The following is a 24,075-nucleotide window of genomic DNA, read 5'->3' as shown; positions in this document are numbered from 1 at the left end:
GTCTTATTAATGTACATGTACTTATTCATTAGAAACTGTATTTGAGAAGAAAGTGAAAATATGACCATAACTCTCCAACATTGAGCTTAACTACTTCATAACCAACCAATGGTCGTTGTTGTATTGCCATTTTAGCAGCTTGAAAGTGTTTACTGATATCATGAGTTCTGAAAGATCAACAGCTGCTCCTCCTGAGATTCTCTTTGCGCAACACCTTGCGGCTAATGAAAAAGTACATAGAGACCGAGCTCTTCGAAAACTGCAAAAGTATCTGTTCAATCATTCCAGTCTTCCTAATGGTATGCTGCTTTTGTTGAGTAATATGTATATGAATATGTATGTATCTATATAAATGTGAGTATCTGTTTATCGTTTGTCCAGTTATAGGGATAAAGTTTTAGCAATGAAAAATCCACTTCATACTGGAATTGAATTAGGAAACTCCGAGTCTGTAGATAGGTCTGCTGTCCACTACACCACACTGCCTACTTGCCATGCTATGGAATAATTGTGCACATACTTATTGCACCAGTTAAAAGCATAATTATAAGCATGGCTCTTATTATAGTAAAGATTTAGCTTAGCTTAAGTAACTCAAATACATTGAGTTAAGAAACTTGGTCAACTACAACTACATTACCTGCCACTGTTTATAAGCTATTTTGGTGTTATTCGTGCAAAGCCGGGCATTCACCTAGTAGATATATATGTATAAGATCATTGATTATGCAATAACAGTTAAGTGTAATCACAGCAACACATATACTGAATAAGTTTTGCATTTTAAATTCTCCTAACTGGGTGATTACAATAAACATTGAATTATCACAGCTCGGTAGCTGCCCATTAAATAATGGAGTACGGGCGCTTTCACCCAGATGCACTGAAGGCTTTTTGTTTGGTGGAGCTTATTACAACTAATCAAATCTATTATGTATATGCCACTGGTTCATTTTTAAATCTCATCAGTAGACAACTCTGTAATGAGTAACTTGTACTAGTAACTTAGCAACCAACTCTTCCTAAATCTGGTTTTCCTACTCTCATTCTCCTTTCTGTTATGTTCTCTAATGTTAGCAGCTTTTTATTTAAAGGGGGATTCAATGAGTCCGAACTTTTGAAAATCTGGAAAGGCTTGCATTATTGCATGTGGATGCAAGACAAGCCGCTTATTCAAGAAGATCTGTGTGACAGCATTTCTAATCTTGTGCACTCTTTCAACAACCAGCATACCGCCCTCTTGTTCATCACATCCTTCTACAAGACAGAGTGTCGTGAATGGACATCTATTGACAAGTGGAGGATGGATAAATTTCTAATGGTTTGTACCAAGCATGGTTTCACAGTTTCTAGTATATTCATCTAGGGGTAATGCGAGTGAGCAGCGGTGGCCTGGTGACTTAGGATGCCTGACCTGCAGTCAACAAGCCAGGCATCAACAGCGGTTTAATTTCAAAAATTGCGGAATTCACGGAATGACATTCAGCCTTAAATTCCTCTCCGCAACTGGGCATGTATTTAGTCATCGAGGTCCTATTGGACTCAGACATGTTCAGCCACTGTTTCAGGTCACTGAGGTCACTGAGACATTTTTGATACAACAATGCAAAACTTGTACTGCCTCTGCTTACTGTAAGCTAAGCAGACACACTTGATATTCAAAGGATTGCTCACACTGCTGGCTAATGTTGATATTCTAAGAGTAGCCTACACTGCAGAAGAAATAAGTTTTTAAAGCAACTTTGTTTTGACTTACATTTTAGTTGCTCAGAAAAATGCTAAGGCAGTCATTTGAATTCTTAAAAAAGAAGAATTGGAGTGAGAAGCTTGTGAGACAGTTTTTGGGATTTATCTCAAAGTACATCTTGCACGGTGCGTACCCCCTCCCTACTTCAGTTGCCCTTCCCATAAGTACACGCTATATATTTCCCTTACCGCTATAGTACCACTATTATAATAGTACCTGTAGGTGCATCCCACATTATATATCTTATCTCACTTTTTACTAGCTCCAGGTACATGTACATAGTATGGTAATCATTATTTCCTTTTGCTCTATTGTATCATGCAACGTTTCACACTGTGTGTGGCAGCAAAGAGTTTCTCAATATTGTTACAATGCAATGTATTTAGACCATGGGACAGCATTTGCTGACTGCTCTATTTTCAAAAAAATTTAAAGTTTATTACAATGAATATTTTTTGTTAGCCAAAACCAATTCAGAAGGCTCAGTCAAACCTCTACAAGCATATCAATTTTTTGACGTACTAGAGCAAATAATTTTGGATGTTTGAAATATTTTTTAACCCGACAAATTCCGGACAGTATGAAAATAAAAGTTAAAAACCTCATGGATATTGGAAATAAAACATACAATAGTATTTAAATTGAGTTAATGTAAACTACTATTGTATCTAATGTAGGTTATAGTAAGTTTGCTGAGTAAACTTTGCTATAACCTAACTAAACGTTGCTGAATAACACTAAAAACATTATACAGTAGACACGCCTGCAACGTAAATAATTCATTCTGAGAACATTTAAGCCATACGTTTTTACGTTATACAAACTGCAAAATACAAGTCTGCTCCAAGATTGTTCAAAACTCACCCATTTGACCCTCAAATAGGACAAAACTAGACGTAACTATTTAATTTAATGACTGTACAGTAACTGGTATTATTGGTTTGTTGTAGGAAATTGCTTACATAATACGAAACAAAAACTACATACTATAAAAACCTGTATTTGAATGCCACTTTTATTTTAACGCCACTATAAGAGAAGGGCTGAAAACTAAAGTGCCATGGCATTCAAACAAAGGTTTTGCGGTAATTTCTTTACATTATGTAGAATTTATGTTATAGGAGTGTCTTTGATGACCGGATTGTACATCTTTATTGAACTGGTTTACGATGTTTTGGATCAGTTTTTATTTGGTTACCTCACACTAACAGTGAGCACACGATGTATGGTAATTTATGCATTCAGATCATAACCATGCGACGTCCCCAGACGGTGTCCGATTTCATCTAGCTGATGTGTATCTCACAGAATTAGAAAAAGTCTCGTCTGGTCAACTGGGCCCAAAGCAGACGATTACATTCCTCGAGCCTTGGATTCATATGCTGGTTGGCATCAACAGGTACTTTGCATAATTGAGTGTGGCATGCTTGAGCAGGTTTGGCTTTGCAGCATTGTTTTTACACAATATCGGTTAACTAGCTGCTAGAAGACTGCCTTGAATGTTTGTGTCAGAGCAGTACAACCTGTCAGTGTTTTTCCTTGTGATGCTACGCATTGCATGCACACCAGTTATTGATTGGTTAAAAATGTCTGCCCAGCTCAGATACCAGCTAACCTAGTCACAGTAGGTCCTTTCCAATTTACTCCCTTGCAATTACGGCATTTGAACACTTAGTTTTTAGATTTAAGTGAAGTGTAATAGATATACAGTTAAACCTTGACTCGCGAACACGTGAGATATGATGTAGAATTCCATCAAGTATTCAGCTCAACGTTCAAAAGAGTTTATATAGTCTAGCTCTGTGTTGTATGTGAGTTTATATAGTCGGGCTCTGTGTTGTATGTGAGTTTATATAGTCTAGCTCTGTGTTGTATGTGAGTTTATATAGTCGGGCTCTGTGTTGTATGTGAGTTTATATATTCGGGCTCTGTGTTGTATGTGAGTTTATATAGTCTGGCTCTGTGTTGTATGTGAGTTTATATAGTCGGGCTCTGTGTTGTATGTGAGTTTATATAGTCGGGCTCTGTGTTGTATGTGAGTTTATATAGTCGGGCTCTGTGTTGTATGTGAGTTTATATAGTCTGGCTCTGTGTTGTATGTGAGTTTATATAGTCGGGCTCTGTGTTGTATGTGAGTTTATATAGTCGGGCTCTGTGTTGTATGTGAGTTTATATAGTCGGGCTCTGTGTTGTATGTGAGTTTATATAGTCGGGCTCTGTGTTGTATGTGAGTTTATATAGTCGGGCTCTGTGTTGTATGTGAGTTTATATAGTCGGGCTCTGTGTTGTATGTGAGTTTATATAGTCTGGCTCTGTGTTGTATGTGAGTTTATATAGTCGGGCTCTGTGTTGTATGTGAGTTTATATAGTCGGGCTCTGTGTTGTATGTGAGTTTATATAGTCTGGCTCTGTGTTGTATGTGAGTTTATATAGTCGGGCTCTGTGTTGTATGTGAGTTTATATAGTCGGGCTCTGTGTTGTATGTGAGTTTATATAGTCTGGCTCTGTGTTGTATGTGAGTTTATATAGTCGGGCTCTGTGTTGTATGTGAGTTTATATAGTCTAGCTCTTGCTCTGTGCTGTATGAATAATATTAAACAGCACTTGGTAGCCTGAGTTTATAGTTTTAAAATCATGGATCCCAAGAAGAATAATGCCAGTATATTAAACAGCGCTTGGTACCCCGAGTTTATAGTTTTAAAATCATGGATCCCAAGAAGAATAATGCCAGTATATTAAACAGCACTTGGTACCCCGAGTTTATAGTTTTAAAATCATGGATCTCAAGAAGAATAATGCCAGTATATTAAACAGCACTTGGTACCCTGAGTTTATAGTTTTAAAATCATGGGTCCCAAGAAGAATAATGCCAGTATATTAAACAGCGCTTGGTACCCCGAGTTTATAGTTTTAAAATCATGGATCCCAAGAAGAATAATGCCAGTATATTAAACAGCACTTGGTACCCCGAGTTTATAGTTTTAAAATCATGGATCTCAAGAAGAATAATGCCAGTATATTAAACAGCACTTGGTACCCTGAGTTTATAGTTTTAAAATCATGGGTCCCAAGAAGAATAATGCCAGTATATTAAACAGCACTTGGTACCCTGAGTTTATAGTTTTAAAATCATGGATCCCAAGAAGAATAATGCCAGTATATTAAACAGCACTTGGTAGCCTGAGTTTATAGTTTTAAAATCATGGATCCCAAGAAGAATAATGCCAGTATATTAAACAGCACTTGGTACCCTGAGTTTATAGTTTTAAAATCATGGATCCCAAGAAGAATAATGCCAGTATATTAAACAGCACTTGGTAGCCTGAGTTTATAGTTTTAAAATCATGGATCCCAAGAAGAATACTGCCAGTATATTAAACAGCACTTGGTAGCCTGAGTTTATAGTTTTAAAATCATGGATCCCAAGAAGAATACTGCCAGTATATTAAACAGCACTTGGTAGCCTGAGTTTATAGTTTTAAAATCATGGATCCCAAGAAGAATAATGCCAGTATATTAAACAGCACTTGGTACCCTGAGTTTATAGTTTTAAAATCATGGATCCCAAGAAGAATAATGCCAGTATATTAAACAGCACTTGGTACCCTGAGTTTATAGTTTTAAAATCATGGATCCCAAGAAGAATAATGCCAGTATATTAAACAGCACTTGGTACCCTGAGTTTATAGTTTTAAAATCATGGGTCCCAAGAAGAATAATGCCAGTATTTTAAACAGCACTTGGTACCCTGAGTTTATAGTTTTAAAATCATGGATCCCAAGAAGAATAATGCCAGTATATTAAACAGCACTTGGTAGAGGTGGAACGAGACAGGTTTTTAAGTTCGAGACGAGACTTTTAAGACTTTTTTAAGACTCGAGACACTGTCTTGCAAAAATTCGAGACACGAGACAGTAAAATAATGAGCTTTGGTGATGATTTCACTACAGAAGGACTAGCGTACTTGATTTATAAAATTGATAAACCTCATTTTAAATTGAATTTTCATCTGTAAATGATTTAATACATTTTAATAGCGATATGCATGTAGTTTTTGTAAACAAAAGTGACACAAACAGCTCTAAAATAGCGAAGTTATATATTTCTAAGAATTTTGAGCTTGATAATAATTATTATAAACATATTGATTTGTACATGTATATTTTACCATCTATTGAATAGGTCTTACTTTTTAATGTAACGAAATGTTTAATGAAACCGCGAATGAAACCGTAATAAATAGCCGTCTATCTGCAAAGAAGTACCGCGACTAAAAGAACACACGATAACACTTTGATTCTTATTGTTTCATTTATGTTAAGTTTTGTTTGTGTATTAACTGTAGTATGTGAATTATATTTAAATTGTACTCATGAAATTATATGAATTACTGTATATATTTTTATATTGAACTAACGATAATATCATTGTTACTCGAACACGGACTATGGTCGACACGGCCTTCAGTTCATTTCTCCGTGTCCGGGTAAGTTTTACCCACAATTGGTAATATAAGAGGCCCGAATTTTATGAAGGGCAGTTGGTGTATGGACACGATATGATAAAATACAGACATTTTACCCGCAACAGTCTTATTTATTAAATCGGATTATCCGGAGGTTAATTGGATATGACCCGGTTAGCTGTTTTAAGGATACAAAACCGGACTACAATATATTAACAGGGCAGTTGCCCGCAATCCATTACAATATATTGAGTTCTTGTTACCGCAAGAAGCCATGTTTTAACAGCTGTGTGCAGGCGCTTTAGTTCTATTTCCTGTCTCGAGTTTGGCAATAGTTAGGTCGAGACGAGACCGATATGGGATGAGACAGGTCGATACTCGAGATGTCTCGTGTCTTGTTCCACCTCAATCACTTGGTACCCTGAGTTTATAGTATTAAAATCATGGATCCCAAGAAGAATACTGCCAGTGGTAATAAACATAACCAAACATCCTCGAATCAGTTCTTTAAGAAGTCTCAGAAACCTGTGGGTGAGCAACATGTATGTTTTGCTTTATGATGTATAAATAAACAAATTGGCCAAGCTCCCACGGACAAACAGGCAACCTACAGCTGTGGAAATAGTAAAAAACTCCGGAGTTAATGCTGTCCATTTTCAGGGACTAGTCCTGTCTTTATCGATTACAATGATTGATTTATTGATTGCTATGGCAAAACCAACATTCACGGGAAACTCATGTAGCTTTGTAATCAAAACGGCAAGTCTGTAGGAATGAATGGTGTCTCGGGAACCAAATACTTTTTACCAAATGTTGAGGTGATGATAACTTCTGTGACAAGCCTGGGACTGTTGTACAATTTAGGATTTTGGTTACTCAGTTGCGTGATGGTTGTGTCTATGTTCACTTCTAAGTCGTGTAAAGGCAAACTAGGCAAATTCAAGAATACCCTAGGTCACTTATGTATTCGCCTCATCTAACTTTTACGTTTTCGCGGAGTCATCCTCTCGCGAAGATTTCATGTGTGAAACTAAACTATCATAACCAACGAGCGAAAACGCGAAGTTAAATAGCTTTGTTCATTGATAGTCCAAGAAACAAATGGCAGCAAGCGATCAAATTTCATTATTGACCTCGCCCACACCATTCTACCTGCGGTTCACAATTACAAACTAGTCCCAAATTGAAATTTTTTTCTTATCAGTGAACCAGGCCCGTATTCCTGGGGCGGCTGGCCGTCCCAACTCTTTAGGAACTTTCCGCGGCTAAGTACAGTCAAACTCTGATAACTCGCCCTCGGATAAAATGTAACATTTCATCTCAAACACAACGTTAACTCGAACGGATTTGTTTGGTCCGTTCCCACGCAATGATAAATTGCTTCAGATAACTCGACCTCAACATCATTTTTTCGAAAAGTTATTTGCCCAACGGCTATGAAGGCAGTTTTTATCGCTGTAGAATATCACTATTCGAAGCCATAGAGACAAACGTCAACTTTTAGTAGTTCTTAGGCGTCATTATTATCATCATCAGTGGCAAAATATTCTTGTTAACGACCTTTATAAAGGTTTGCAAAATATCAAGTTTTACCAAACGACTTAAAATCGGCAAAATTGATCTTTGTTAAAACGCTCAAAAGAAAAAGATGTCTTTTTTCTGAGCGTTTCAACTGCGGTCAAGTTTTGCCTATTTTAATTTAAAAGCGTCTCGTCAGTCACATCACCTAAACCAAAACAAATCTCGAAAAATAGAAATATGTTGATACTTTCCGATAAAATTTTTTAAAACTTCACACGAGAGGCCCGACTGAGGCCCTACATAAGAAAAACCTGTTGGGGGCTTACACCGCCCCCCCCAACACCCCCAGGTGTTCATAACTAGTCGCCTAACATTAGCGGCCCAACTTGCAACCAGTGAATACAGGCCTGCGGTGAACTGAACCTGAGGAATCTAATTATGTTTGTTCCACTGCATTTATTTTCACATCACTATATTTTTGCACTCATCAGAGCTGCGAAATTAAGATGCAGTGAAATTTTACTCTGTATGCTACCCACGAAACTAAATACTAGCGAAATATAAGTGTCCTAGGGTATTGGATTATTCATGAATTTATTCTATATGTTGGGGTGTTGCTGAGTATCTGTTGGATATTCAGCAACACCGCAAGATATAGACTTAGAGCTCTTTATGGCACCTGCAGTTGGTGAAATTACTGATGGTGTAAGGTAGCACCATTTTAGGTGTTTAGGATAAGACTTTGTCACAGCCAGTAAGTATTTTGAAATTTGTGCTGCAGATCATGGAAAACCATTTTACAAAAATGCTGACAGAATCATATCAAACAAATACCTGGTGTTACTGGGCAATTAGAAAGAGATGGTATGGGTGTGAAATTTGGAGTTTACCTACAATTCAAACAATACATCCTAATATTTCAACTGTTAGGTACCGGACTGTTAAAGACAAATATTGTTTCCAGTAAAACAAAGCTTATGCATACAACTATTTTTTGCTTAGGGCTTCAACAAATCAATTTTGGCTAGCACAACTAAGATAAAGGTGCTCATGTGACTGGTCATGTGACATGGTGACATGTAACTGGTCATGTGACAAAAAAGTTTCCTCCAAGTGGAGTTGTTATACTTTGTCATTAGGACTTATTTATTAAAATTGTGAATTGTAAGGTGAATTGAAAAGATATCGTGTAGGAATTTTTGTTATAAAGACATATCTTGTATCACATCCAATGACTACTTGTTTCTATGACATGCTGCAAAAGCTTCTTTATCACTAATGCTGCCTTGTGGTCAGTATACCATAGCATATGTACATCTAAATATACAAATCTCTGTTTATGTGTTTTGGTTTGTCCAGCTATAGTTGAAATTTAGTAATGAAATAATCGTTTCCTGCTGGATTTGATCTCGGAACCTCCCATTTGTCAGATATCTTACCATTTGAGCTACACCAGACCAAAAAATACCAAAAATACGCATACCATTCTGTATGGCTCAACATCATTTTATGCTTGCTAGTTCAGTACTAGCTTACTCAAATTAGCCATTGGCAGTGTGCCAGGCTAATGGCAAGTGGCAGATAACTGCATTACTGTTTACAAGCTGTTTTCAATACTCGTGCAACACCAGGTATTCGGCTAGTATATATATACTAGATACTTATATTTGATACTATAAGCAATATATAGCATAAAATTAATTTAATCTATAGCACACACAGACATAAACAAAAACCTTCATTTGAAAGTTGAATAAATGTTAATTTTCTGTGCAAAAAACTTTTTTATTACTCAATCAATGCCAGGCATTCAACTAGTATATATTTATATAAATGTGCTTGTCCCAATTGAATTTTCTTCTGTACTAAAACTCACACCAAAAGGTCAATAGTCCCATGTCAATTTCAAAGCAATCCTGCATACTGGTTTGGAGGTCTAAACGACAACAATCAAGCTGACTTGTTGATATGTATATTTGCTCTAACACACAACGGTTGTGTTGCAATAGAACACACAACGATTGTGTTGCAATACAACACACAACAGTTGTGTTGCAATAGAACACACAACGGTTGTCTTGCAACAGAACACACAATGGTTGTCTTGCAACAGAACACACAACGGTTGTGTTGCAACAGAACACACAACGGTTGTCTTGCAATAGCTGTGGTATAGCTTTCACTACCTTTATCAGGAGTCCAAATAGCTGTTAAAATAACCATCAAATCATGGTTAACCCAATAACTATCTATTAACTTGAATAACGATCAATGTTTGATTTCTTATACTGAAGCTGTTTTGCATAAATCACCTTGTAGAGGTTTTTTACTAAACAAGTATTTCTTTGTAGTAAAACACTAAGGGCATTCGTTATCAAAAACGTATTTGGAGAGCTGATCCAGCAATCTCCTGTCATGATCGGACGACCGAGAAAGAAAGGGAGTTTGAAGCTAAGAGTAAGTGACAGATCAGTGACATGCTAGTTTATTCATCAACTCACACAAGAAGTAAGGGACAGAAAAGCTTGAAGTGGTGCTGGGATAAAGAAGAAACTTGCAAAGCTCAGAATCAGCCTAATTTCTGTTTCTGGTCTCTGCCATATTGGAATAGAAGTCATTGCTTGTATATTATGTGTATTCTGCTGTATTCCTTCTGTACTTCCTCCAGTGTCTTGCAGGTCTCATTGTCAGTTTGTTGAATCAAACTGGTTCAATGTTTCATAGGTGAATTATCAGTTGCTTGCGGACAAATTGCTGGAAGCTGGAGGCAGCGAAGAGTGTTCATCTGTGAATAGGCCGGCTATTTATAACCTTGTCAAAAAGTAAGTCAGCAATATACCTGTATAGTACATGATCATAGTAGGTCAACTGTATATATATATATATGTATAATACCACTTTAAAGTAGGTCAGCTGTACATCTGTATAGTATTAGATTAAAGTAGGTCAGCTGTATATATATATAGCACTATACTAAAGTAGGTCAGATGTCTATCTGTATAGTATTATACTAAAGTAGCTTAGCTTTCTATTTGTATAGTACTAGAATAAAGTGGGTCAACTGTATATATGTATAGCACTAACGTAGGTCAACTGTATATATGTATAATATTAGACTAAAGTAGGTTAGCTGTATATATGTTTAGTACTATACTAAAGTAGGTCAGCTGTATATCTGTATAGTATGAGAGGGTGCCACAAAGCCCTATTTTCAATTTATACAAGTCCACAAAACAAGCAGGATGAGGGAAACCGCCTGAACTGTTTTAGAGGTTTTTTAGCAATTACATTTGAACAGCATGCCATGCACTTCGCATCCAGATGACCCATGATATACTCTCAGATACTATCACTAGTATCACAATTATTAGCAAATTATTCTGCTAATAATTGCTACAAGTCACTGAAATCTCACTAAAGTACATCTGCGACAACCATTCTACCACAAACAAGTGAAAACAGTTTGTCACAACACTATGTAGCTCTGTTTGTTGTCACAACAATATGTAGCTCTGTTTGTTGTCGCAACACTATGTAGCTCTGTTTGTTATCGCAACACTATGTAGCTCTGTTTGTTGCCACAACACTATGGAGCTCTGTTTGTTGTCACAACACTATGTAGCTCTGTTTGTTGCCACAATACTATGTAGCACACTTTGTTGTCGCAACATTATGTAGCTCTGATTGTTGTCGCAACACTATGTAGCTCTGTTTGTTGCCACAATACTATGTAGCACACTTTGTTGTCGCAACATTATGTAGCTCTGCTTGTTGTCGCAACACTATGTAGCTCTGTTTGTTGCCACAATACTATGTAGCACACTTTGTTGTCGCAACATTATGTAGCTCTGCTTGTTGTCGCAACACTATGTAGCTCTGTTTGTTGCCACAATACTATGTAGCACACTTTGTTGTCGCAACATTATGTAGCTCTGCTTGTTGTCGCAACACTATGTAGCTCTGTTTGTTGTCACAACACTATGTAGCTCTGTTTGTTATCGCAACACTATGTAGCTCTGCTTGTTGTCGCAACACTATGTAGCTCTGTTTGTTGCCACAATACTATGTAGCACACTTTGTTGTCGCAACATTATGTAGCTCTGATTGTTGTCGCAACACTATGTAGCTCTGTTTGTTGTCACAACACTATGGAGCTCTGTTTGTTGCCACAATACTATGTAGCACACTTTGTTGTCGCAACATTATGTAGCTCTGCTTGTTGTCGCAACACTATGTAGCTCTGTTTGTTGTCGCAACACTATGTAGCTCTGTTTGTTATCGCAACACTATGTAGCTCTGTTTGTTGTCGCAACACTATGTAGCTCTGTTTGTTGTCACAATACTATGTAGCACACTTTGTTGTCGCAACATTATGTAGCTCTGCTTGTTGTCGCAACACTATGTAGCTCTGTTTGTTGTCACAACACTATGTAGCTCTGTTTGTTATCGCAACACTATGTAGCTCTGCTTGTTGTCGCAACACTATGTAGCTCTGTTTGTTGTCACAACACTATGTAGCTCTGTTTGTTATCGCAACACTATGTAGCTCTGCTTGTTGTCGCAACACTATGTAGCTCTGTTTGTTGCCACAATACTATGTAGCACACTTTGTTGTCGCAACATTATGTAGCTCTGATTGTTGTCGCAACACTATGTAGCTCTGTTTGTTGTCATAACACTATGGAGCTCTGTTTGTTGCCACAATACTATGTAGCACACTTTGTTGTCGCAACATTATGTAGCTCTGCTTGTTGTCGCAACACTATGTAGCTCTGTTTGTTGTCGCAATACTATGTAGCACACTTTGTTGTCGCAACATTATGTAGCTCTGCTTGTTGTCGCAACACTATGTAGCTCTGTTTGTTATCGCAACACTATGTAGCTCTGTTTGTTATCGCAACACTATGTAGCTCTGTTTGTTGTCGCAACACTATGTAGCTCTGTTTGTTATCGCAACACTATGTAGCGCTGTTTGTTGTCACAACCTACCTATGGCTTTGATAGGTACTTTGATAGGTACCAGACCAGTCAACCTGGTGCTATGCAAATGGGGGAGAAATTGGCCTCTAAAGCCACGCGCTAGAGGATAAGTTTTTAAATGGGGACCTAGGCAGGTTAACATCGTATCTCAGCACTAAAACTATGCTTAAGTGAATTAAAAAGTTATAAAAACAAATCACGGCAACTTTTACGAACTTAATGTTCTACATTTCAGTTCCTCAAAAAACATTGTATCATATCCATGGTGATGAACATAACGTAAACATAAAACTCTCAAAAGTTTACTGTAAATGAATTTGGTAATCAGACAGGGATGCTATATCATCTCTACATTTGAGTCTGCAATGATTTGAGATGAGGTAGCTGCTGCTCCTTGATGTTTTAAGTTGTAGGTTTTGGCTGACTTTTTAAGACTTGAGTAGGTCAGCTTTCAACTCTGTTTCAAAGCAGCAGGTAGAAAAGTTTATTTTGGTGGCTATCAGAGCATTCACTGTTTCAGAACATAGGTCAGCCCTAGCCTCAGTATGTATTTTTTAAGCGTAGAAAAAACGCTCTCTGTTGCTGCATTACTGTGAGGTATGCAGAGGATGGCCTGGGTAAGTCAGTAAGGGGCAACGCTCTAATGCCATACCATCCCATAGCTTTGCAAAAAATTAAAAGTATTTTATTCCAAAGCACAAAACATAAATCCGGGAGTTTACCGGGAGATTTTATTTTTGCGGGAGAGTAATCTCAATTCCAGGAGGGTCGTGCAAAATCCGAGAGAGTTGACAGCACTGATAGGTACTTTAATAGGTATTGTTATCACAGCTCTTTGCAGTTCTGATATATAATTTGTTAAATCTATCAAAATTTGTTAGACCATAATCCATATAATGTCAATAGATATAACAATAGTTGCGCATCGGAGAATTTGCTAAATGTACATTTTTATACGATTAGATAGTTTAAATAGTTTTCTTGCAAAAATTGACGTCGTCAGCTCAAATAGTATTTATGTGTCTTCTAGTTGAATAGCAAAAAATACAGTGAATAGAGTTTACTCCCTGTACAATGGTTCTTTACAGTGAATAGAGTTTACTCCCTGTACAATGGTTCTTTACAGTGAATAGAGTTTACTCCCTGTACAATGGTTCTTTACAGTGAATAGAGTTTACTCCCTGTACAATGGTTCTTTACAGTGAATAGAGTTTACTGTATCATACATGATAATTTACTCCCTGTACAATGGTTCTTTACAGTGAATAGAGTTTACTGTATCATACATGATAATTTACTCCCTGTACAATGGTTCTTTACAGTGAATAGAGTTTACTGTATCATACATGATAATTTACTCCCTGTACAATGGTTCTTTACAGTGAATAGAGTTTACTGTATCATACATGATAATTTACTCCCTGTACAATGGTTCTTTACAGTGAATAGAGTTTACTGTATCGTGTTTCAATCTGTTTCTTGAGTATAACTGTATATCCAATATTATTGATGAGGTTGTTGATATATCAGTACCGTACCGAGTAGTGGTTATTGATCTGTGAGAAGCTAGTTGCAGAAGTTGGCTAAACCATATGATATGACTGAGACATTCCATGTCCCCTTTGTTCACTGACCCTACATAAACAAAGGTTCTGGGTTCATAGTTTTAGGGATGTGGCTCAAGGGAAGTTACCCTTTGCTGAGGAAGTTCAACCAGATGAGGTTTCGGTACTAGATGATGATGATATCGAGAGCGCTGTTCAACGGTTGGCTGAGTTCACTGAACAGGTGCAAGCTGAAAACCAAGGTAATTGACGCACTCACTTGTGTATTGAGTTGTCTCCTCGGTACAAACTAATCTTGTCACGACCATTTCAAGTGTGTTTTTGTAACTTCAGCTGAAAAGACAAGAATCAAAAAAAGAAAGCGGAAAAATGTTGACACTGATGAAGCGTATGGTTCTGACTCAGCAGGAGAGGAGCAGGAGGAACCTCAGTCGCAGGTAGGGTGAAAAATGGCTACCACTTCATACGGTAATATATGAGAGTTCAGTTATAAAAGTTGCCTCTCTTTACAAACTTCATGCTTTTCAAACTTCATGCCTTTGGTGGGTGATTATGCTTGCTCTGCAATTATGGAGACAATTAATTGGTGTTAAAGATGTGATTGCGTCAAATTTTAGTTGATTTTAAAACAAAGTATTTTTTTGTCTATCAGTTGAGATATTGTTCGTTGTGTTAGGCGATCTCATTGTCGAGATATTTGAAGATTAAAATCGACAAAAATTGATTGCGGTAAAAAACTCTCATGAAAAAGAGACATGCATAGACTTACCCAAAATGATGTAGCGAGTGATACAACCTGTCTCTACTTCTCATATTTACATCGGCTATTGCGATAAAAGTACAGTCGTATGTGGCTCTATTGGCATATATTTTATTTTGTATTTGCTCATGTTGGCTAGAATAAAATTTTAAATCCTGCTACAGATACATTATTATAAATGTATCAAACGCCTCACATAAGGGAGATTAAAAACTTGTCATATTAGCTTCCTCTAAATGCTGTGTAAACATTTGAGTACCAACTACGATTTTGTCGGTCTACGGTAATTAGGTCGTCGAGTTAACTTATTTCATCGCAGCCTTTGTATCAGCTAAGTTTTCAGTTACTACCCACACCAGAAACTAGCTACTAAATAAAATAAGCACACCGCCATCTTTGAAAAGAATATGTTCGAATATATGGCGAAACTGCATCCCAAAAAGTCATGTATACAGGCCTGTATTCACTGGTTGCATGTTGGGGCGGCTAATGTTAGGCGACTAGTTATGAACACCTGGGGGTGTGGAGGGGCAGTGTAAGCCCCCAACAGGTTTCTCTCATGTAGGGCCTCAGCCGGGCTTCTCATGTGAAGTTTTAAAAAATTTTATCGGAAAGTATCAAAATATTTTCTATTTTTTGAGATTTGTTTTGTTTTAGGTGATGTGACTGCCGGGATGTTTTTAGATTAAAATAAGCAAAACTTGACTTCAATTAAAACGTTCAGAAAAAAGACATTTTTTTCATTCAAGCGTTTTAGCAAAGATCAATTTTGCCCATTTTATTTTAAGTTCATCCGGAGGTTTCCATGAACATCCACTTGGCCATGTCCCATGGCCAAGTGGATGTTTGGTAAAACTTTACCTTTTGCAAACCTTTTTAAAAGTCGTTGACAAGAATATTTTGCCGCTGATGATGATAATAATGACGCCTAAGAACTACTAAAAGTTTATGTTTGTCTCTATGGCTTGGAATAAAGGGATATTCTACAGCGATAAAAGCCGTCTCCATAGCCGTTGGGCAAATAACTGTTCGAGTAAATGATGTTGAGGTCGAGTTATCTGAAGCAATTTATCATTGCGTGGGAATGAACCAAACAAATCCGTTCGAATTAACCTCGTGTTCGAGATGAAATGCTACATTTTATTAGAGGGCGAGTAATCCGAGTCTGATTGTACTTAGCCGCGGAAAATTCCTAAAAAGTTGGGGCGGCTCAGCCGGCCAGCCGCCCCAGGGGATACGGGTCTGCATGTATAGTCAACGTTATCTAGTCATTAGTATTAATTTGCAAAAACATTTACTGGTCACATTTGATTAGTTAATTCAAGTGCAAAACAAATGGTTTTATGAGTACTGAAATAGTGAACGCAAAACAACGTCAATTCCGTTGAAATCAATTTACCCACCGATTCTGGCAAAGGGTTAATAAAGCCATTCTTACACCAGGTTGGCAGTTTGTGGACTCACCTGTTTTCACTTAGTAGGGTGGAGAATAAAAAATTTTTAAATTAATATTTGGTCCGTTGGAATTGAGTCGAGTTATGCAAAGGTACCTGTCAATACAGCTCTGATTACACTTCATAAATCCGTCTATCAGACAAGATTTCTGCACAGGTAGCAACAGGGCTATGATGTATTCGATATGTTCTGCAAATCATGTTTTGCATTATCTTCAACAATATTATTTTATTATACAATTTTTACAAGCCAAAAAATTTTCATCGCAGCATAAAGTTTTTATTAAAAACATCCATCCAAGTCATGACCATTCACTAGTTTCAGCTCATATAATAGGACAAATTAATCTACTGCAGCAAACTCCAACAAAACTTATTATGGTTTGTGCAGCACACATTCGTGTCTCTTTTTCCCATTTATGGCAGTTTCCACACCAACATGACTGCTCCGTTAGTAAACCACATAAACTAAAACAAATGTAGTAAATGTAATTCATATACATGTATGTCGTTCTAACGCGTATCTACCTGAGTAGAACAGAAGAGTATAGACAATCATGTAAACATCGTTTTATATTAAGCCTCACTTCCGGTGGCGGCGTACGTTAAAAAAAATTACATACACTTGCATTGAGCTGAATTTTTCTTACACCTTTTGAAGCTTCGAACCAGTGCTAAAAATAAATATTGACTGGAAGACTTTTATATTAGTCTAAACTAACGGAAAAGTTTAAATTCTGATAATAATTGAAAAATTAATTATTATTCAAAAAACGGATTTTACCAAATACTTGATATACAATTTTGGAATTTTTTTTATAACATTTAGAAAACGAAAACTTCTAATATATTGGAATCACCAACAAAATAAATAATGGAAAAGTAGAATTGTTGTGGATAAGTAACCCTAGCTACTTTTTGAAGTGGGTTTTTGGAAGGTGAAAGTTAGTGTCTCAGTAATATGTTATCACTTGAAGGCATGGCAATTCCGCCGCCACAGCTAACTAGCTATGACATCATTGTCTAAACTCTTATAGTCTTCAACTCAGGTATCTACTGAAAGCTTTCAATCTGAGAGTTAGATAGATTGCAAGTGTAATTTTTAAAATGAATAAATGTTTAAAGGTTGACTCGCAACAAAATTCACATTACAGTTATTTGGTATCAAAAGATTCACCCATAACCTACCATAAAAATTCGTTTAATTTTTTAACCTTAGCTTGAAGGATTGCATATCATCTTCTGATAAACATGACAAGCCTGTTGGTTATCTGTGATAGTAAAAAAATGCTGCAAAAACTATTCGCGCTGTTTGGCAAGAAGTATGGGTCACATGATCAGATTACGACTAGACGATTAGACCAAGCCGAAACAAAACTGTCAAGTAGTGAGCATCTATATTTGATACGAGCCTTCGTTAAAACCCTTAGTGTTTGTCAATAAACTAGTGCTACGAGAAGTTTTATATTAAGCCTTTTATTGGCCTTTCAATTCATGTGAGAACATCAAGTGTCAAAAAAATAACCAAATTGTTTGATTATGTCAGAGAAATAAATTGATTCCAACCTACGGCGTTTTGTGATGGCAGCGATTAACTGTTCGTTTTTGAGTTTTTAAGAGCTTGTAATCACATTTCCACATATTTTGCACTTACAACACAGCAGAGGTGAATCTTTTGATACCAAATAATTGTAATGTGAGTTTTGTTGCAATCCAACCTTTAACAAAAGCATAAATAAGCCAAGCTAACGATTCGAAGCTTTGTTTTTGAGAGTTAAAGATGAGCATTGATCAATCGATTTTCCTCACTTTCTACAAATGAGTAATGAACATAAATTCTAATCATGAATCTAATTTACTAGCTAAAAATGCCAAAGAAAATTTTAAGCAGATGTAATAGCTAGGTGAATCGATAAAAAGTTGTGAAACGATTAAAAAGTTATGAAACGATAATTGGTGCTAGCAAAGTTATAATTTTACTTATTAGTAGTTTTATTCGTGAGTACTTAAATTAATACCGTTAGTTTAGAATGTGTGTACAAGATACTCAAAGTTGAAAATAAATTTACCTCCATTCTCCTATCTTCCTCTGCAAGTGGAAGATAACGCTGCTGATGCCTGTCAGCTCCAACCATAACCTGTCTACCCAAATCTTTAATCACCTGACGCTCAGAAAACTGAGTCACCTTCGCTGAACTGAGCACTGTTACAATTCTGTTGTTTGCCAATAAAACGTGTCGATGGAGTAATTTAGTGAAATAACCATGTCAATTAATTCAGTAAATTACATATCGATGTCGATGCATGTAGCTACTAGAATCTACTACTAGTCGATGCGTAACTTACTAGTAATGGAGTAAAATCCCTAACAATGAGAATCTTCGAAATCACAGACAACCCGTTTTACGAGCGATAACATTTAATATGACGTATATAAAAATTTCGTGCTGATGATTGGCTAAAGAAGAGATCTTATATTTATCGCTCGTGGACTCTTTTCACATGTATCACTCATAACGTCACGAATGAAGCACCCGCTCGAATCTGAGCGTTTTAAAAGATGGCCTCATTCAAACGCTTATATTTCTGGACAGGGTTAATCTACAAAGACAAAAATGACATCAAATTGTAGCTGATGTTTTAGCCTTTTATTGGTCTTAATCTCATTTGATCGACTTTTTTGACGCAATCACATCTTTAAATTAAAAGGTAAATTTGAGGTCAATATGTTGGGACCATTGGCTTGCCTGCTATCGTAGGTTGCACGACCCACTAAAAACACCTCATCAAGGAAGAAAGCAGAGCGCCCAGAGCAGAAGACTGGTGTACTCTCCAAACGGTTAAAAATGTCTTTGCGAGCTGAGGAGATGTATATGGATGAGGACAGGTTGGCATTCATTTTGTGCAATATGAAAATATGTGCTTCTCATCCCATTTCTTCTCAAGAGCTTCTACTCGGTGAATGAAATCTTATTCTGAAGGCTTTATTCCCAGTGACTCAGCTGAAGAGAATGATGGAAGAATTGCTAAGAAGGGAGACCAGAAACTAGCCAAAAGTTCTAACAAGTGTCTTGGCAGTGAAATTGTCAATGAGGGTGCGTGCTCTCCGCTTTTGTGACACTACATGTTTGTGACACTACATATTTGTGACACTACATATTTGTGACACTACATATTTGTGAAACTACATATTTGTGACACTGCATATTTGTGACACTACATATTTGTGACACTACATATTTGTGACACTACATATTTGTGACACTACATGTTTGTGACACTACATATTTGTGACATACATATTTGTGACACTACATATTTGTGACACTACATATGTGTAGTGTCACACATATACATGTTACTACTGCATGTGTCATAGATTTTTTGCAATTTTAGTTTTAGCTTCTAAATGCTGAGTTTAAAAGTAGAACTTCATCTGTTCACTTCCTTTGTTATTACTTATCCTTTATAATTGCAGAACAGAATACCAGCCAGGATTTGAAAAAGTTTTCAAAGAAAATGGCAAAGAATGTGAGGTCTAGGAAAGCTTCTAATAGAAGTAGTGCCAATGCAGCTGCTAAAAAGGATATGGGAGTATCCACTGAGGTGCTGGCTTCACCTCCTGTGTCTGCAGCTGTTCCTGCTAAACCCTCCGTTAGACAGCAGAAAACCAAGACTAGCCCAACAGCCCGAGGTACTAAATTTACTTCTTGAAGGGCATCATACCCATCTAGAGTGGTTGCAGACATCCTTATTGACAATGCATTTGTGTGAGGAGTGTCTCATCTATTCCCTTTCTCTTTGCATGGTCCACAGAGTTTGACGTGGAGGAGTTTCCTGAGCCTTGCGACGATACTGATTGTTTCGCTGGAAATGTACAACCAGCATCAGAGCCTCCATCATTTTTGGAGTCTTCTGTCCTAAAGAAGAACAGCAGCAGTGCAACCAACGACGTACACAGGCCACAGAATATGAGTGCTTCCAAGGATCTTATAAACAAAAGATGCCAAAGCGTTGGAGATTTTGTATCCAATCCAGAGGCGAAAGCGAAGTATTTTAAAAAAGCGATGTCAAAAACTCCGACCAACACTCCGAAGACTGAATCGTCTATTAAGGTGTGGTAACAATTAGTAATACTGGTTCTGTTACATGCTGTTTACAATCTGCTTCTTCTCTAGCAGCCATTGATACCTGACCTACATTTCAACTGTGTATTTTAGACACCTGTCACAAGAAGTCAAACTAAAAGATTGTGTTTTGGAAAGAACAGCTCAGTCAGTAAGTTTACGACAGGCTTGAAGGCAATTAGGGCATTGTCAGTTGTCCTTTGCTCTAATCCTACGAGGTTGTGCTGGTTACTATGTGTCATTTTATATGTTTATGTGATTATGTTTTCATATGCACGCTAATGCATAGTCACATGGTAACAAATTAGTTATCCACAGAGAGGAAACATAAATAAAGATGAATGTAATGGCGCCTTTATTTGTACAGTAGACACTCCTATAATGTTTATTCCTGTAACGTAAATTCGGGATAACGTAAATAATTTATGTGAAGTTTTTACTTCGTACTACGTAAAAGATTCCATATAATGTGAAGTGTCGAGTCAGGCGAGTTCTCAAATTTGATTTGAACGGTAATCTATCTCTGCCGCACTTGCAAAAAAAAATGATATGCATATAGCGTTATATCTATTGTATATACAACTCCTATGACATTCTAGTTCGTTGTGATAGATTGTCTGTTGTGTCAACAAAACAGAGAATAGGATACCTATTGAATACTTTGATGCAATCGATTGGTGCAGGTGTTACTGCGTCAGCCTACCAATTTAAATGTCACTAGTTGGAGTATCGTCAAAATTATCTTTTATCCTAACATTGACCCCTGGATACTGATAGACGACGAACAGGCAGTACCACTTTTGTTATAGTAAAAATATTTTTCTTATGCTTGATTGTAGATGTATGAAATCTTTATTAGTTTTACTTTGCAGAATAGACTTAGCTGTTTAGAAAACAAAAAAGCAAATCGCAGTAAATGAACGTCGAAGATGTGCGCTTTCCATCAACTGTTCATTTCACGTAATATCCCTATAACGTAAACGTTCCTGGAACATATTATTTACGTTGTAGGAGCGCCTACTGTGTTGTAAAACAATCTAAACTGCACTACCATATCTGTTATAATTGTATGCGTGTTTCTTCATTGCCAACAATTGCATTATTTTCAAATTTTTAGAAAAGTCTGCGGTTAAGCTCAGAGGCAGTGTATCTTACGATCCCAGCAAAACACCTGAACAGGGAATATTAAAAGTGAACCCGATCGAACCAGGAACAGTTATACAAGTTGGCAAACAAGCCACTATTAAAAACACCCTTCGCAATAGCAAGTTCCCGCAAAGGATGGTTGCTATGGACTTTTTCTAGACAGAGAATAGTGCTTTGCAAGCTGCACAAAATTTAATTGTGAAATATATATGAATGTTATAACATAGCATTTTAAATTTTGCAACATATATTTGTTAGCATTACATTTGCATGATACAATATAAGTGCAATCTATCATTGGTTCAATAGTCTAAAAATAAATAGTCCAGTTGAAGTAAATTATAGTAAAATAAACCAGTTCAATTTTAACCTTCTGTTACCATTTGTACGTTGTGTAGTCTCGTGGATTTACGCAAGAGTCGTTCACGAAATGTCATTCCTTGCTCACTGGCCGGCGTTTCAGGGACGACTATACTCTCATTACAACTGTACAATTTTGCTGATTTTCCATTGCAGAACTTTTCTTTTGCAGACGACTTTCTGTTAGCTATAACTTTTTGTAGTTTACCCGTCGTCATGTCCGGTGATTCAATCTGTTCACATTTGTAATGACGATTGTTTAGATGCTCCATATTCATAACTTTTTTCGCTCTCGGTCTTCTAACTCTCTGATTAGTAATGCGTATGTCGCATTGAGGAGAAACCTAAAATTTTTAATCAAAATAGATGATAGATCAGCAACCGCATAAAAAACAATCGACAAAATATGGGTATATACCGTATATGGCAATTTCCTCACCCAATACATCCCGTGCTCTTCTGCGTCGACAAGCTCCAATGAAGGAAAGTGATGATTACACAGTACTGGAGATAGAGGAGGAATTGGCTCCTCGTCGTCTATGTTGGTGCAAAAGGGAAGTTTGGGTTTTGAGCGCAAGTTTTTCCGCTTACTCTTCCTAGTAGTAATTGTCGAAGAGGTAGTAGACATGTTCTTTACACTATTAACTGTAACGTATCAAAATCGCCACCCAAAACGGAATGGTTCATAACAATAACCAACACAGTTACCTAATGTACAAAATATTAACACGCAATAAGACGGCTAGGAAGATTAGAATATTGTTCAACGGGAGACCGTGTACAAAATAATCATCGATGTGGACCAAATGTGCCACTACCGAGCGCTGAGATTTTAATTTGGTGCGGTGCAACAGCGACCTTTACCGTAGACACTTTTATTTCGAATGGTTCAAGTCTTACTAACGTAAAACGAGAGCTATTTTAACGAGTTTCGTTTGTTGCTATGTTATAGCCCAATAGAGTATTTTTACAAAATCGTAACGCGCCGTAAAGACATAAGTTATTTGTATAGTGGTTTATCTTTGCCTTTGTGCGTTATGTACAGTTCGATGTAAATAAAGACCCTAGTCTGATGTTCCGCTGTAAACATTGTGGTCGTCGAACAACAAAAAAGATAGACAGGTTTGGCAACATGTATATGTTCTATAAACAAAACACTGTTCTAGTCATTTTCAAATGCAAAGGATAACAGACGCACGGCGAATTGGTCGATAAATTTGCGATAGCCTCGACGCTCAGTAAGAGTTTATGGACCGCTATGCCAACAATAGCGCGAAATTATCCCTATACATTCGTTTGTATTTCGCTCAATGCATAAACAAAAAATTGCAACCTATAAATGGTTTTGCAGTTTGTAATACATGCATATGTTAAGCAATGTTGTGTTCATCGGCTTTTGAATTCTTCAAACACATTGGTGTTAGTTGTAATATTTACTAAATTGGTGATCCAGATATTTACATTATGTATGTTAAGATAAAACGTCTAGGCTCTCGTGTGAGGTGTACTAGTACATTTTGTGTATAGTTTAAACGAGAAATGGAAACAATGTTGTAACTAGATCAATATTAAGCTGTAAATAGACGCTGTGGACTGCCTTAAATGTGTCTGATAGCTAGAATGAAAATTAAACCTTTGAGTTTCAACTCGTTTTCATTCATTCTGGAAACTACTCTCAGGCTTTTATTATTTTAAGGTAATTTCATTTTATTATTTTTATTGTCAAGCCATTGTAAGTTAAATTTATAATAGCTGAACTCGTGAAAACTAACTGTAAACTTTAGAAATATGGTTAGTTGATGCATTGTTATTAAATTCAAGGTGACCGCATGCTAGGTCTGTGAGTAATGCACGACGGGCTAGGTAAATAAGTTTTGATAGAGTAGCGACATATTCATGTAATCCCAAGTCAATTTAATTGGATTGCTAATTTCAGGGAAATATTTTGCT

General features: G+C 36.8%; 1 protein-coding gene across 1 annotated transcript; it reads left to right on the top strand.

The window, feature by feature from the left end:
* The first annotated feature begins 140 nt into the window (after positions 1–140).
* Positions 141–22,112, top strand: LOC137403669 (ribosomal RNA processing protein 1 homolog). The gene is made up of 14 exons (XM_068089669.1): positions 141–299; positions 1,095–1,321; positions 1,764–1,872; positions 2,993–3,146; positions 10,085–10,190; positions 10,458–10,555; positions 14,378–14,520; positions 14,612–14,715; positions 19,252–19,379; positions 19,487–19,587; positions 19,971–20,186; positions 20,309–20,607; positions 20,713–20,770; positions 21,737–22,112. The coding sequence occupies exons 1-14, from the start codon at positions 161–163 to the stop codon at positions 21,922–21,924; spliced, it is 2,070 nt and encodes a 689-aa protein (XP_067945770.1). The 5' UTR covers positions 141–160; the 3' UTR covers positions 21,925–22,112.
* The last annotated feature ends 1,963 nt before the right edge of the window (positions 22,113–24,075 follow it).

Source organism: Watersipora subatra, chromosome 1 (assembly GCF_963576615.1).
Source record: "Watersipora subatra chromosome 1, tzWatSuba1.1, whole genome shotgun sequence".
Classification (NCBI taxonomy): Eukaryota; Metazoa; Bryozoa; class Gymnolaemata; order Cheilostomatida; family Watersiporidae; genus Watersipora; species Watersipora subatra.
The sequence above is the reverse complement of the archived record's forward strand: the minus strand, read 5'-3'. Positions and strand labels throughout refer to the sequence as shown.

Coding starts and splice junctions, on each gene's coding strand:
- LOC137403669 (XM_068089669.1), top strand. CDS start 161: ATGAGTTCTGAAAGATCAACAGCTGCTCCTCCTGAGATTCTCTTTGCG. Junction 1,322..1,763: donor GGATGGATAAATTTCTAATG/GTTTGTACCAAG, acceptor CTTACATTTTAG/TTGCTCAGAAAAATGCTAAG. Junction 3,147..10,084: donor ATGCTGGTTGGCATCAACAG/GTACTTTGCATA, acceptor ATTTCTTTGTAG/TAAAACACTAAGGGCATTCG.